The sequence below is a fragment of the Aythya marila genome (genome assembly GCF_965140915.1).
Source record: "Aythya marila genome assembly, chromosome: 8".
NCBI lineage: Eukaryota > Metazoa > Chordata > Aves > Anseriformes > Anatidae > Aythya > Aythya marila.
Window position 1 is genome coordinate 16672787 of NC_139049.1, and position 16031 is coordinate 16688817.

General features: G+C 45.2%; 1 protein-coding gene across 3 annotated transcripts in view; it reads right to left on the reverse strand.

Moving 5' to 3' along the window:
- Positions 1–8038, reverse strand: part of PKN2 (protein kinase N2) — a 54441-nt gene extending 46403 nt beyond the window's left edge. For all 3 annotated transcript variants that reach the window (XR_014318037.1, XM_082766278.1, XM_082766277.1), the window contains exon 1: positions 7659–8038. Coding sequence is in view for 2 of the 3 variants with exons in the window: in XM_082766278.1 (XP_082622404.1) it covers positions 7659–7706 (48 nt within the window). In the remaining variant the exon portion in view is untranslated. The remainder of the gene's footprint in view (positions 1–7658) is intronic.
- Between the last annotated feature and the right edge of the window lie 7993 nt (positions 8039–16031).

Here is a 16031-nt window from a genome sequence, read left to right on the forward strand (position 1 = left end):
AAAAGCAAACTACAGTGCCAGTGACACATTAAACCATATCATTAATATTATTTCTTGCTTAATAAAGTTGTTTGTGCTTAGAACCTCAAAACAGAAACAAACACATAACCTTTTTTCTGCTTCCTTCAGCCATCAACTCCCAGTTTCTCCTCAAATTACGAGAAGTTCATATTTAAAAAAAATGTACATACATAAGTATATTGTACTCTATGGGGATCTTTACATGCTCTGAGCATTAATTTTTAAAAGATATCAATAAAGCTCTTACATTCTGAGACCTGAACAACATTTTCCATGTTTAACGCCCAGCACTAATTCAGAAAACTATTCCTGCTGTCTAGTGGACTTATAATCCACATAAGAAGTTCTCCTTTCTGACCTGATCTGCTTTTAAGTACTCCTGTCACGTTAACAGCCTAACATCATCCTTGAGATTTATCCTGGAACTCAGTGGAAAGCTGTTCCCTGGTTCCTCTCAACATAAATAAAAAAACAGCCGTTGGTTCTGTTAATTTCATTATCGGGTTCTTCTGTTTAACACAGTTTAAATATCTATGATTCCTTGTACCATGGTGTGGGACTGCAGCCGTTTGAAAATCCTCAGCAGAAACACCAGTACTCCACATACATGAAACAGATAGGTCTTCTATTCAAGCTCTCTGATCTGTATTTATATAGAGAATGAATGAGGAATTCTCTGTCATTTAAAAACTAACACGTCTCCAATGGTGTAGGAAGGCTTACAGAAACCCACAAGAATTGGAGGCAGAAAAAGCTAGCTAATTTACCCACGGTTGCATTTCTTTTCTTTTAAAGAAGAAAAACAACATAGCCCAGTTTTCTGGATTTACTTAACAGGCCAGAGCACACACTCTCTGGGTCCTGCCACATATTGGCCTTTCTTTATAGCAAAACCCAAACAACCCCCCCTCCACAAAAAATAACAAAAACACCCTGAACAGGAAAAGATTGGCATGTATTAATCTTCCATAGCCCAGCCCTTCCCCAATCAATTCTTATTTGGTACTTTCGGGTTATTTCTCCTTCTGATCAGGCTGCACTACCATTCTCCACCACCCACAACACACACCCCTCAGTCCTTGGAAGAGCTTTCCAGACCAATGCCTATGAAGCCACTTCCCTCCAACACTCCTTCAAGCAATCCCTTGCTACAACACATCCCCAAACGAACAGCTGAGACGCTGATGCTCAGGCACTACCACCTATATCAGTGCTTTCTCTTCCTCCCTGAATTTACATCACCCATTTTTTGCACGCTTGCTTGTGTAAGCTCTTTGAGGACAGACTCTTACTGGCTGTGTGTTAAGTAAAGCCTAGATCCCGACCCAGAACGAGCTCCCAGACACCACAGTAACACAAACAGCCATCTATAATGGTGTAACAAAGGCCTTTAGTATAGACACAGTCGTCCTAGCAGAACTACGCTTATGGTAATCTCCCTGTTTTCTCCCTGGTTGCCCAGCGGAAGTAAAAAAGCACACTGACAAGAAGAGCACAGTTTGCCATCACGGTGCACCCACGCCAGAAGCACTCTGTGCACCACTGCAGCAGTGCTCAGGAACAACGACCAAGGCAGCCATGACTTTCACACCCAGCACAGGAACCCGCATCTGTAGCTAGCATCAACAAAAATAGAAGTTGTGGCCACATGCTTAAACGCAATCAAACTACCACTACTTCAGGATTCAACAAGTGAGCCACAGCAAGTGATCACCCTCCCCCTCTGTGAAGGTAAGTGCCTATCTGGAGCAGCTCACTTACTGCCTCTTCTGTTACCAGCAGCACCACTCCCAGTGGAGCTGATCCATGTAGGGGAACCAAACTCTGCAGCTGCACGCTGTCCTCTTCAGATTAGTGTCCGCTCACCACAGAGCTCAGCCATATCCCCCATGCCAGCTGCCAGAAGTTGGGCTGGCAAAGTCAAGGGATGCCACAAAACTGCATTGGTCTGACACAGTCACGGGATTCCTGAAGGTTCTGGAAAGCATCCCAAGAAGCACCACGAGAAAACCCACAGAGCAGAACGTCGTTTCATAGGATGCATGCCGAGACTGCCATGCAAATGATTCAAATCACTGGTGAGCTGTCAAACATAGCAAGCAACAAGGAACTGCAAAATGGCAGTAACAAAAAATGGCAGAGTCTTCTGTCAGTGTGACTTAATTATATTGCTGCGCTCCAAATAAACAAACTAATCAGATGTAACATTACTGTAAGGACATGCCCAATGCATTTTGGCTAATGATGCTATTAGTTCCTGTTTTCATGTAGTACTTCTGAATTGTATCTCAAGGCAGCAGAAGTTTTGGACCTTACAACATAAATCTCATTTCTGTTGTGGGGGGAAAGGTAACAAAAAAAAACAACATACCACTAGCAAAAAAGTTATTTTCCTTATGGTAGGAACTGCAGACTCAGTTTTCAAAAAACAAAACAGCAAAAACAAGAGAAAACAGAATACAAAAATACAAACCAACACACCAATAATTAAAGCTTGCTTCAAAATGCCATATAAATGCCTTGCCTGTGCTACACAGAAACTATTTCATGAGAGAAAAGAAACTTCAGCTCAGTCTGTTCCTGAACTCATTTGCTTACTAGATCCATGAAGGGAAAATATTATACATACATTTTAAAACCAAAAAACCTACCACCAATTTGTACCAGTTGTACAAGCGATCCTGGAAAAAGCAAAAAATCAAAAGCAGGCAGAGCCCCTTGTGCTGCATACAACCCACCATAAGGCTTTACTCCTCTGAATCTAAGCAGAGGCCATGTAATGTCTGAGCCTCTAATTCAGCAAAGCACTGAGACACTGAAGGAAGAGATTCCTAATCCCATTATTAAGCCCTTAAACCACCGTTCCCCAATGTAAAGGACATGTTTATCTAGTTATTCTGCTACAGATTTTAGGTTACGTTATAATGAATGACCATTCAGCGTGTAAAACTTCTCCAGCAGAGCTATTAAGCATACTGTAACTAAATCTACTTTTCTACTACCCGTCACTAATGATTTATTTTCAGTTAAAATAACAGATCAGGGTCCTAGAAAGACATCTGCTCTGACAAAGAAAATTAAGTCAAATGTATACAAGTCCACATCATACATAAACCTGTAACATTAACAGGCAGACCGACAGGATTCAGATGTGGAAGGATAAAAAAAGACAACACAAAACAAAAACCAAACCAAAAGCCCTACCCATGCACCTACCTAAAGGTATTTTAAGGACTGTTTATGTTCCACTGAGGACAGGATGTATATTTTACTAATACAAATTTTGAATACAGTACTGTTTAAAGAGTAATATATATCCACAAATGGAAAAAAACTGAAGTGCTTCCCTAAACCCACTAGTTCTGGAAGCATTTGTAGGGAGCTGAGAAGTTCAAGCAGCTGTACACACATTTTCATGTCTAAACTGCAATAGAACGGTTTAGGATATTTTCACCTGAATGTGACATTTTCTTGTTCTGAAGAAACAAGATAATTCAAAATTATCTGAGGCTAATCTGTCCTAGCTGAACAGTATTTGAAGGTAGTCTTACTGCTGAATATCCAGCCTAATTATAATGTCTGTTCAAAACAAATTAATTAGGTTACTTGTACCTTTTTAAAATGTCCTTAGGCACTTGACCACAGCTAATAATAAATACCCAGTACATTTTTATCTCTAAAAAAGCAAGCATCATTATCTCTATTCCAAAGATGGGGAAATTGAGACATGAGCAGGCAAAGTCATCTGCCTAATGTCACCTAGCAGAGACTAGAGCAGCCAGGAAGGAAATGCAGGTCTTCAGAGTTATAACTTGTAGTTTAGTCCCTCATTTTGTGCACATTTATATGTAAAACGTGGCTGTGTACTCTGAAGCTCAACTGTCCAATTTATTTCAAATAGGCTAACAAAATATCAAGTATTTTTCAAACATGTTCATTTTATGGATATTCTTGTAACGGATATGAAATGGAAAAATAAAAGCAAACAGTCAAAACTATACAGGATGTGCCATCCAAGTAAGCGTAAACTTCACTTTACCTTTGTTTCAGTCATGGTATTGTTCATCACTCCTTTAGACACAAAATAAGTTAGCAATGGCCTTTGAACACGACTGTTGTGACATAGTTCAAAGAGCTCTGGCTACGGCATCATCATGGATTAGATGAGTAGGGCTTCCATTAAAACAAAATATCAGCGACGAAAAAATAAAATCCCTTTATTCTGACCAGTCCAGAAATAAAGACATTTTTGCAAATATTTTGTGTCTTTAGATATACCTATTTTCGACTGAGTTTTAAACACTCTTTCAAATTTTACACTTCAATTTGAAGCAAGCGAGGCTGTTACATTTGTATTTGCTATATGGTATAGCCCAAGTTCTCTATTTAATCAAGTATTTCATTTTAGTTACAAAATCACATACTTTAAAAAAAAGACACAGGAATTATTTTGGAAGCGTAATTTTGAATTAATGAAAAAAATTCTTATATCCTGTAACATCAACAATAAAAGTCTGAAAATGAAAACTTTTACATTTCTGTCCTGAAAAGTAGCATTAGAGAACACCTAGAAGCACAGTCACAAACAATAGATGCATTTGAATAGCTTAGTAACTTCTGTTACCCAGGCCATATCAACCTGACAGCTGACAGCTATCACCACTTAAGAAAAAGCACATATATTTGGAAATGGAAAACCGATTTTGAAAAAAAATAAGGCATTTTTCATTTAAAATTGTAAAAATTTTATTTCATATTTGCCTTAAGGACCTAGGGCATTGTTAGTTGAAATTGTATTTTATGAGGAAACAGAGTTACCACTTCCGCTAGAAAGCAAAGAGTTAAAGGCTACGCAATTAACCTGCAAGCAAGCATTTCAGAGGCCAGTTTACCTGCTGGACAAAGTTCTAAAAGGATGCAAGCTCAGAGAAGGACAGCAGAGTTTTGGAAGAGAAGACAACATCATCAATACAGGTTCTTACCCAAGCTCCTTCCCCCTCCTACAAAAGAACCTGTACTGGAGATAAAAAAGGAAGTAAAAAGGTAAGCTGCCTTTATGTAAGCTCTCAGTCTTTGGTAATCAGGTAATTTTGCTGATGAAGCTACTAAACAAAACTATCTAAAAGGGTGTTTGTTTACTACCAAGTTTATTTTGCACTACGTGTTTGGTAATTACTGAGGAAAAAGTGTTACGTTTTGTGCCTTGAACAAACTTATGTCAAAACTTGCTTAGAAACAGGAGATAGTTCCTACTGTCTGTGAAATGTTTAAGTGAGATATAGAAGAATGGAAAAAATGCCTTGCAGAAATAGCAGGACAGAAATGCTTTGTGGCCATTTGCCAGCAGAGGTTTTTAAGAAACTGTTCCATCAGATATGGAGTATTTATATATATTTATATATATAAACCTGTCATTGTGAGGAGAAGTGCAATCTAAGGCCCATTTAATTAAATGGAGTTTGCATTGAAACAAGTGCATATACCACATTTTTTCTTCTCAGTGGGTAGCTATTTTGCCCTTCTGTTTTCCGTATTTCCCCCAAACCCACTTCTCATCCTGTCAGTAGTTGTTGTGGAAGTTTACCAATCTTCATACCAGGGAGTCCAGCTGATTCACAAGAACCAAAACACGTCTATTAACTTCATCCAAACCTCACAGAAACTACTTGCATCACACTGGAGCTTTCAGGGCTATCATAACCAAATACATATAGAATATGTGGTGTCAATAAGCAACATGCCGCGTTTATCACTGACTGATACTCACTTTTGATTCAAAGTCGGGATCAAGCCCGGGATTAACACTGTTTTTAGCTCGTTCTCAGTAGGTCTTCAGAGTATTATCGAAACATCTAAACCACACATGGTTCATGATCTAGATCAACCCACTTACGCGAGGCTTTCAACTTGTACTGTAGCTATGCATTTTACAACTTCCTCCCCTTTCCACATAAGATTGCGGTCAATATGCAAGTAAAAGCCTATTTAAAATAAGAACACTATTTAAGTTAGCATCCTTTAGTTTGAGGAAGTTTTCTCCTGAAAAAAAAAAAACATTAGCAAAATGGTATATTTCATGCTGCACTATGGTTCTCCTTACTTTGGTAACATGCCACTGAAGCAACTTTTATACATAGGTATATGAAGAGTAATATGTTTTGAAAAATTAACAAGGAAAATGATATCACAATTTTTGCTAGTATATGCCACTGAAATCAAAACAATACCTTTAAAACGTTTCTTCCTGATATGGAACTTCCTCTAAAAAAAATACCGGAACATAACAGTTTACAAACTTAAGCCCCACTGGTGTTTCCATGTTAATTTCATGACCTTTCTGTTTTGCTCAAAGACTACAAGTACTGATACAAAAGTTGCACCCTATCTTGTGTTACACTTGGTAACCAAAGGATCTGATCTACTCTCTTTTATTTTTTAAATATGCATCATCAGTCAATCTTCCAAAAAAAAAAAAAAAAAAAAATTAACCTCCAAACCCCCTAAACAAAAAAACACAGCTAATTTCTGTTTAGATAACCCTACTCCTCTTCAGTGCTACTTGCAGAACTTCTGCTTCCACTTAGCTTACCTGTCACACTACCATAGTTACTTATTCACGCAGCTTACCACTTCAAACAGGTTTACCAGCTTATATATCATCGTATCAAGTTTGTATTAACATACTGATTCTTCCTAGACACTTACAAGCCACTGATTAAAGTTTAGCGTTTTGGATGGATTCTTAGCCTTCAGCCATCTCATGTGCTCCAATCTGAAGAAGTGCTACACCTCTATTGTGCCTTCTCTTCCTTTGTTACTCGAGCGCTGACATTTAAAACTACAGGAAAATTTGACGGTGTTTATGAAATAAATTCCTCCTTTTTTAAGCACGCTGTTCTAATTTCGATTTGAATGCTAAATTCAATGCTTTCCATTTATGGACTTGTTAGTTTGGCTAATTGTCCAAGGAATAAATTCAGAAAGGCATTCTTTGTCCGATTAACCATAAACTCGCACAGATTAAAAAAAAAAAAAAAGAACAAAACAAAACAAAACAAAAAAAAAACAAACGGAAAAGGAGCTTTCTTTCAGACGAGGAAGCGGAAGAGCTGGCAGGTTGAGCTGACATTTACAGATAAGGGCACGGCAGCGGAGCTCCCGGGTGGTATCCGAGCCCGCAGCTGACAGGCAGGGCAGCGCGACCACGCAGCCCCCGGGGCCCCAGGCCTTCATTTATACACCCCCCAGCAGCGACAAACCCCTCGCCTTGTGCCGGACGCCGCCGGCGGGCCCGTTTTCTCCTGCTGCCGGGCGCTGAGCTCGAGGCCTGCACAGCGGCGGCGGGGCCGCGGGCTCGAAGCTGCCCGGCGGGAGGCGGCCCCCTGCGGCCGGGGGGCGCTGCGGGCCGGGCCGTGCCGAGCCGTGCCGGAGGGCCGGAGCAGCGGCAGGCAGACAAAAGCGGGTCGCGGCCGGCAGCGGGGTGGGGCCGTGACCGGGCGGCGGCGCCTCCGCTCCCAGGGGAGAGCGGCGGGAAGAGGCCCGGGGTGGGCGCGGGCTGCCCCCGCCTCCTTCCCTTCCCCTCCTTCCCCTCGGCCGGCTCTGCCTCCCCCCTGACCCCCCAGCCCCGGCGGCTTTACCTGGAGCTCGGTGAAGAGGATCTCCCTCTCGGCCGCGTTGGACGCCATCGCGCTGGGGTTTGAAGTCCGCACCTGGCCGCTGCCGCTGCCGGCGGGGAGGGGAGCGAGGGAGGCGGGCCCGGGGCCGGCGCTACGGGCGCATCGGGGGCGGGGGGAGCGCCCCGCGCTCAGGCAGCCAGACGGGGGGGCGCGGGAGGGGCCGCTGCCGCCCCCTCAGCGCTCATGGGGGGCGCGCCGAGGCGCTGCGCTGCCCGCCGGGCCGCCCTGCGCTCCCCCGCCCTGCCGCGGCGCTCGGCCCTGGCGGCGCTCGGCCGCGGCTGCTGCTGGCGCTGGGGCTGGGGCTGCTGCCGGGACCGCTGCTGCTGCTGCTCCTGCGGCCGCCGCCGATGTCGCACCATTTGGCTGTCACCCTGTCGCAAAAGCGCCGCTGCTTTGCGGCTCCCGGAGCACGTGATGGCGGAGAGGGCAGGGCAGGGGGGCGGAAAGGGCTCTCTGGAGGGAGCTGGAGGCGCGCGCAGCCCACCCCCTGCGGGATGAGTGGCGCGAGCGGGCGGCGGCCGTTGAGGGGGGGGCGTCTCAGCCCCCTGCCCTCGGTCCCGTCAGCGCTCTCGACCCCTCGGCGCCCGAAGCCCCCAGTCCCCCTCAGCGCTCTCAGCCCCCTCAGCGCCCTCAGCCGCCCCAGCCCCCCCGGCTCCTCAGCCCCCTCGGCGCTGTGAGCCGGCTCGCGCCCTCGGCCGCCTCACCGCTTCGGCCCCCTCAGCCCCCTCGCCACCTCAGTGTGCTCAGATCCCCTCGGCCCCTGAACCACCTCGGCGCTCTCAGCGCCCCCAGCCCCCTCATCACTCTGAGCCCCCTTGCACCCTCGGCTACCTCGGCTCCCCAGCCCTCTCGCGCTCTGAGCCCCCTCGGCCCCTCAGAACCCCTCAGTGCGCTCAGATCCCCTCGGCTCCTCAGCGCTGTGAGCCCGCTTGCACCCTCGGCTCCCTCACCGCTTCAGCCCCCTCAGCTCCTCAGCCTACTCAGATCTCTGAGCCTGCTCGTGCCCTGAGCCCCCTCAGCCCCCTCACGCCCTCGGTGTCCCCAGCCCCCTCGGAATCCCTCGCGCCCTTGGCGCCCTCAGCGCTTCCAGACCCTCCCGCCCTCAGCCCCCTCATCACTCTGAGCCCCCTCAGCCCCCTTGGCTCCTTAGCTCCCTCGGCGCTGTGAGGCCGCTTGTGCCCTCAGCCCACTCGTGGCCTTGGCTCCTCAGCCCCCTCAGTGCTCTGAGCCCCCTTGGCTCCTCAGCCCCCTCGCCACCTCAGTGCGCTCAGATCCCCTCAGCCCCCTCGGCGCTGTGAGGCCTCTTGCACCCTCAGCCCACTTGCGTCCTCAGCTCCCTCGGCTCCTCAGCCCTCTCGCACTCTGAGCCCCCTCAGTCCCTCAGCGTGCTCAGATCCCCTCTGCTCCTGAGCCCCCTCAGTGCCCTCAGCCCCCTTGGCTCCTCAGCCCCCTTGGCGCTGTGAGCCCGCTTGCTCCCTCGGCCGCCTCACCGCTTCAGCCCCGTCGGCTCCTCAGCCTACTCAGCGCTCTGAGCCCGCTCATGCCCTGAGCCCCCTCGGAACCCCTCCCACCCTCAGCACCCCCAGCCCCCTCTTGCCCTCAGCCCCCTCATCACTCTGAGCCCCCTCGGCGATGTGAGGCTGCTTGTGTCCTCTGCCTGCTCACGCCCTCGGCCCCCTCAGTGCTCTGAGCCCCCTCGGCCCCTCAGAACCCCTCGTCTCCTCAGAACCCTGTTGGCGCCCTCAGCGCCCTTGCCCCCTCGTCTTCTGAGCCCCCTCAGTACCCTCAGCCTTCTCGGCTCCTCAGCTCCCTCAGCGCTGTGAGCCTGCTTGCACCCTTGGCTCCCTCGGCCACCTCACCACTTCAGCACCCTTGGCTCCCTCGGCCACCTCACCACTTCAGCCCCCTCAGCTCCTCAGCCTACTCAGATCTCTGAGCCCGCTTGTGTCCCGAGCCCCCTCTGCCCCCTCGCACCCTCGACGCCCCCAGCCCCCTCCGAACCCCTTGCGCCCTTGGCACCCTCAGCGCTCCCAGCCCCCTCATCTCTCTGAGCCCCCTCAGCTCCTTAGCTCCCTCGGCGCTGCGAGGCCACTTGCGCCCTCTGCTCCTCAGCCCTCTCGCACTCTGAGCCCCCTCGGCTCCTCAACCTACTCTGCGCTCTAAGCCTGCTCACACCCTCAGCTCCTCAGCGCGCTCAGATCCCCTCAGCTCCTGGGCCCCCTCGGTGCCCTTGCCCCCTGGCTCCTGAGCCCCCTCAGCCCATCAGCACCCCCAGCTCCTCAGCCCCCTCCACCCCTTCAGCGCCCCACCTCCTCAGCCCCCTCAGCTCCTCAGCCCCCTCAGCGCCCTCAGCTCCCGCCCCGTTTGCGAAGCTCCGTGTCCCGCCGTTTCCCCCATACTGTGGGGATTCCTCTGGGGTGTGCGTGTGGCAGACCCCCCGGGCCGGCGGGAGCCTCCTCCAGCCGCTTGTAGCCTAGGCAGCTAGCTCGGGAAGGACGGGGCTCGCTCGCCCCAGGCGCCCCGAGTAGGGGCAGCCCCCTGCCGCCCCCGGGAGCTGCAGCGGCGGCCCAGGAGGTCGAGGTGAGTGAGGGGCTGGCAGGGCGGTGCTCGGTAGTCGAATGGGCCGAGCTGCCCTGGGGGTGCTCGGGGGGCCGGGGAGTCTCAGAGCTTCAAAGTGAGCGCCTGTGAAGAAATGGTCTCTCTCCCCCAACCCCCGGCGGCGTGTGGCCCTAGTATTTACTCGTAGTTTCCTGCCTGTGTGTTTTTTCACCTGCCCATAAGAACACGCTTTCTGCTGCCTGGTCTGTACACACCCGCACGTTCCCATTCCACCGTAATTTCTGGTGTCGCATTAGGCTAATTGAGCTCATTCAGGACGCTATGTGAAAGCAATTAAACTGTTTTTGTCTGTGCAGTTCCTGCCAGGCTCACACAAGCTGGGGCATTTTTGCTAGATACATCTTCATGCAAGCATTGATATTTGTTCTATTTGTCGTAGTGCATCTCTGCATTGCTGTGGCTTAATCATAGCCTCTGTGCTCTAGAACTGCTGGTTAAATTTTGGAGTTTCTTTTTTCTTTTTTTTTTTTTTTGAAAAAAGCAAAGAAATTAACATTTTAAATGTTCTTAGACTTCCATCGTTGAACACCAAACAAACCCAACAACCTGCAGTACTGTCTATTGTGCGTTACAAGAGAAGTTTATGGACATATTCACGGAGTTAATTTCACATAAAAGAGATGTTAAGATAGCTGTACAATGACAATGCAGATCTTTACACAAATGAGATTTTTTTCCACTGACTTATGCATACAAAACTATGTTGATATGGTTCATAAGCTTGCACATATGCAAATTTACATATAGGCTTAGTTCGCTTGAAGCCAGCGGCTTTAATTTTTGTTTTGAGTGGCCAGACAATTATAGGCTAAGAAGAAAAGGGGAAGGAAGGAGGAAAACTTTACCTGCCATTTGTCTAACAGTCACTGTTTTACAAAGAATATTGAAAGTTCATAAATCACGGATAACAGTTTTAAGGCAAGGTTTTAATTATCGTTTGCTGTCACACTAGTACGTGAGAGCAACCAGTGAGGAAAGCACACTAGATATCATAGATGAAGGTGCACCATCCCAGGCTAAATTGTAGATAATATCCGGAATTGCCTTAGCAGCTGGATAAAATTGTTGAGGTGTACGCCTTCTGTGGTGAATAGAAGTGCTTCAGGTGTGCTTTGGGCTCCTCAGTGATTTTTACTTAATGTGCTATTTTAAAGTACTGAAAGAATTCTAACTTGGAAGGTCATGGGGGGGGTGTCTCTTTTCTGAGTCTGTGGGCATCATGTAAACATCTTTATGTGATCGAAAGCCCCAAGGTACATAACTCATTTCTTGGGTATAAAGAAGAGTTTCAGAAATTGTTCATGTAACTCAGTTGTGAAAAAGTGGGGGAATCGTACTTATATTGCCTTCACCAGACATTCTGGCTCAATTTTTACTGTGGACAGAGTTTCAGATTATCCAGTAAAATCTAGGCTAGCACAGTTTTGCTGTAATTTATATGAAGTGGTCTTAGTTTAGCAGACAGAAGTCAAGAGGCGTAAATTGGCTTTACTTGTGGAGCATGATGCACATTGGGGCACATTGTTGGACAAGGTGGGGGGGGCAAGACAAGATATTTATACAATAATTTATCATTTTGAACATGCTGGAGTGATGCTAAATTGTATTTAAGTTAACTTGAACCATTTTTGAGAACAGATGTTTAAGGGTACATAGAAGTAATCAGAAATGACCAAACTATGTGATTTAATGACTTCATACACTTGTCATCATGTACATGTTCCGTTGCTGCAGCTTGTCTACTAGAATGCTCCTATTGCAGAGGAGGAGTCCATGTGCTGGTGTGTATGATTTACAAGTTGTGGTCAGAGGCAAACACAGAAAGTGCCCTAAAGAAAACTTGTAGCTGTATAAGCAGGTGTCCACAGAGTTAGCGAAGCTCCGAGATTCAGTGTAAAACAGGCAGCTGATTTAGTTCATGCTCAGTTTAGTCTGCCAATTGGGTGTAGACTAGAAATACTGTTATCCCTGCCAAGACAGGGACTATAAGCTTTCTCATTTTCCTGAAGTGCTAGATTCTTTGTTAGAAGTGTGTTGGTACAGGAATCAAAAGAGGAACCAGTTCGAAAGAGCAACATTATCTGTTCTAAATACCTGATAATTAAATCATTTTTCTTACAGATTTTGGAAAGCACAAGGCAGTGCTGAACAACTGTAGCTCTACGTTTAAGTACTATGACAGTGAAATACTGAGCAAACGAGAACATTCCAAGTGAGTCCCAAAATAGAAGGTAGTTAAGTATGTAAGTCCATGAATTTAGCATTATATGGAATCCTGAGTTCAGCCCTTGCCTTAAAATATCTGAATGCTTTTTCTTCAGCCCTTATTCTGTTAGTTCATCCCCTGTACTCAGTTAACATGCCAAAAAAGCAAAATAAATAAGAGGGATGTCAGTACCATTAGCTAAGTTGCCTTTAATTATTTATTTTCTTGAGGTTGTATTATTAAGGCCTTTGTCCCAAAGAGATGGAAAAGTACTGTGACTTCTGGTGTTCTAGTTTGACAAAGCACGCCTTATGAATCCTTGTGAATATTATGGAACTAATTAGTAACATATCGAAGATACTGTAAGCAAAATCGAGGGTATTTTTTGGATTAGGTTTAGCTAGTCCTATACATTATCTAAGGAAGAGTGTGACTTCAATGAGTGATGCATACAGAAATTAGGATGGAAGGTTTGTGAAGAACAGCCAACAGGTGTAATAATGATGTTATGTTTACTGCCATCAAGACTCTACCGGGAAAGAAGTAAGTTTTCCTTTAACCTTCTGGTTAATCTGTCTTGTTTAAATTAGTGTTGTAATCTGTCTTGTTTAAATTAGTATTGTATTCTAGAGGGACAACCATGCATAGATGTGTTTGGGTTGGCATTAAATGAAATTCTTGGAAGGAAGAAATTACATAGCATTCCACCTGCACTGTATTAGTGAGTGAGGGCACAGCACTTGTAGTGCAGCCCACTAATTTTTAGGCACATAATAAGATCTAAAAATAAATGAGTTTTTTGATGGGGGAGGGGCTGGGGGGGGGGGAAGATTATTTAATTTTTAAGTAATATTGATACTTGTTAAAGAAAATCATTTTCCTTTGTTCACTGGTAAAGTGGGAATGCTAAAATTCACAGTACAAGTCTACTTTAGGATAACATTTTCTCTTTAGTTCTTTTGCTTAAAAATAAAGAGTCATATGTAAAATGTGATCCTGATGTTAGTTTAAAAAAAAAAAAAAGCTTTTCAATAGTGTTAGCATGTGTTCTCCCTGACTTGTAGACATGGTAGCATTACTTTTGTATTCCCATAGTTGGCCTTCTAGATTGGATCCTGTGAAGTTCTGGAGCTGTCAGGCATAGGAAAAATTAGATGGGAGAATGTATACAACTTTGCCTTTTTTTTTTTTTTTTTTAAATAATAGCGTGGTAGCCTGGAGATGTTTAAAGAATAGTATATTAATGAGGAATAGCTTCTTACCTTCCTGTCTTGCTTCTCAGATCACTGTGGGGATAGGAGAATGCTTTGCTTCAAAGAGCTTCCAATAATAATCCCTGCATTAAATTTAGAGTGACATGTGTCTAGGTTAGATTAAAATTTGTGATAAAAAATAATTTAATATCATAATCTTTTTTTAGACCAGAGCTGGCTGGAGTTTAGTAATGAAAATGCCAAACGGTGAAGGGGAAGGGGGAGTTTCAGAGATGTAATTGTATTGTGTTTAGCTTGAGATGTTGTTTCCTGTATTGAAAACTCATTTCTACCACAGTATTTCTTAGAAGTTAATCTGAATGAAAGGTGAGTAATTTCTTAAAGGGAATTCCAATATTTTTTTAAAAAAGCATGAGAACTCTGAGGCTGTTACTGATATACCTCTGGCAGTGAAGGGGAAGAGATGACACATCCTAAGCAGAAAACTAAAATCACTTTAAGTTTTTTTTTTGTTTGTTTGTTTGTTTAGCTCTTCTGGTGCCTGCAAGTTTGTTTGTTTGTTTATTTATTTATTTATTTATTAAACTATTCCTTTAATACTCTTTTAATTAAGTAGCTAATCTTACAACTTTTGAGTGAAAATTACTGTGATGTAATTGTAGCTCTGCTACCAGTTGCTGCACACTTTATAGTTAAAAATTGTCTTCTGGATTTACATACTATTACCCAGGGCTACATGTAAGGATATTATCACCCAGCAAAGCAGGCAGATGCCAGGAGGAGTGGAGTACAACAGACCTTATCTTACTATCATTTATTAATTTTGGACCCTGGGAAGACTAGCAGTCAGTGAGAAAAGAGTGCTGGAGGGGAAGGAGGTTCATTCATGTTCTTTTCCCTTCTCCACTTATGAGGGAAACTCTGACTTATGCCAGTTAATGTCTGTGGAGACGAAGTGCCCTACCTGTACGGAACCAGCTGTAAGATCAGACCATATTTCTTTAAAGGAGATCAACTTGGATTATTTGATGTAATAACAAAATGCTATGTGCCTTTACATTAAGGCTATGATCCTACAAGTGGATCATCATGATGGATCTTTACACCTATGCTAAGTCCCAGTGATTCTAATTAAACTTGATGATAGGATCAAGCTTAACATACTCAGCATTGTTTCTGCAATGAGCTCAGCACAGATGGGCTCTGTGATTTTATAGAACCCAGTGAAGTGAATAGGGCCTGGCGCAGCATGAGCAACGTTAAGGCCTTGTTTTCCATGAATGCAGGTAAGAGGTCAGTTCAGGCAAGGTAACTACACCTTTACTTCTGTCAGCTACAAGGATAGCTGATCTAAAATACCCTAGTTCATTACAAAAGTAAGGTAAGGTGCATCCAAGAGTGATTCAATGTATGTTACGCTGTTATGAAGAAGACTGACTTTCAGAAGAAACGTGGGTGATCGTTACCTAAAGTTGTTGTGAGGAGACATCAGAAAACTGGGGCTCTGGTGGTGATCAATGCATTTTCATGTGTGTCTTTAGGGAGTGCTGTTTTCCATAATTCTGTGATTCTAAAATCAGGTTTTTACAAAAGGCTTTGCAAATATTAAAACAAACAAAAAACACCAGCAAATTTAAACAAACAGACTAAAAATCAAGAGAGTTTGAGAGTTGTGAGGTAGCTGAAGTCCCAGGCTGTGTTTGGAGGGAAGGGAAATGTATTGTAAGGGGAGGGAGTCAGGTATGAGGATCTCCAGAGAAATCTCCACTGAGCAGAGGATCTGTACTTGAAAATCTGCTGTGGGGATGTCTCTGCATGCTTCTGAGCTGGGATTTGACCCAAGTTTGATGAGTCTGTTACTGCCAGCAGTGCTAACCTCCGCATATCTGCTAGCAGCTCCCAGCAGAGTATGCAGGAGGTAGAAGGTTGTGTGCGTTTTCCACTGCATGATGGTACTGACAGATGGTCTCATTGTGTATTGTGGAACTTTGTGTGTGTGGCTCGTGAATTGTTGAGGCTGTCTTCAGCCAAGTTTGATTTGGTGCTCTGAAAAGTAGAGCAAAAACTGAGAGAAGCAGGCACTAAGCCCTTCGCTTGGAAAGAAGTACTGCTGCAGTGCCACATCTGGTGATGTAGTGGCCATACATCAAAGCTTTCTTTAGCTCTAATATGTTTGTGGGTATTATAAACAACCATGCCAAATGATCCTGAAACAGACTTCATCAGACACTCAGTCTTAGATGGTAATGATTTTTGGTCATGATTAACTTGATGGCTGTTTTTTCTCTCCATGTC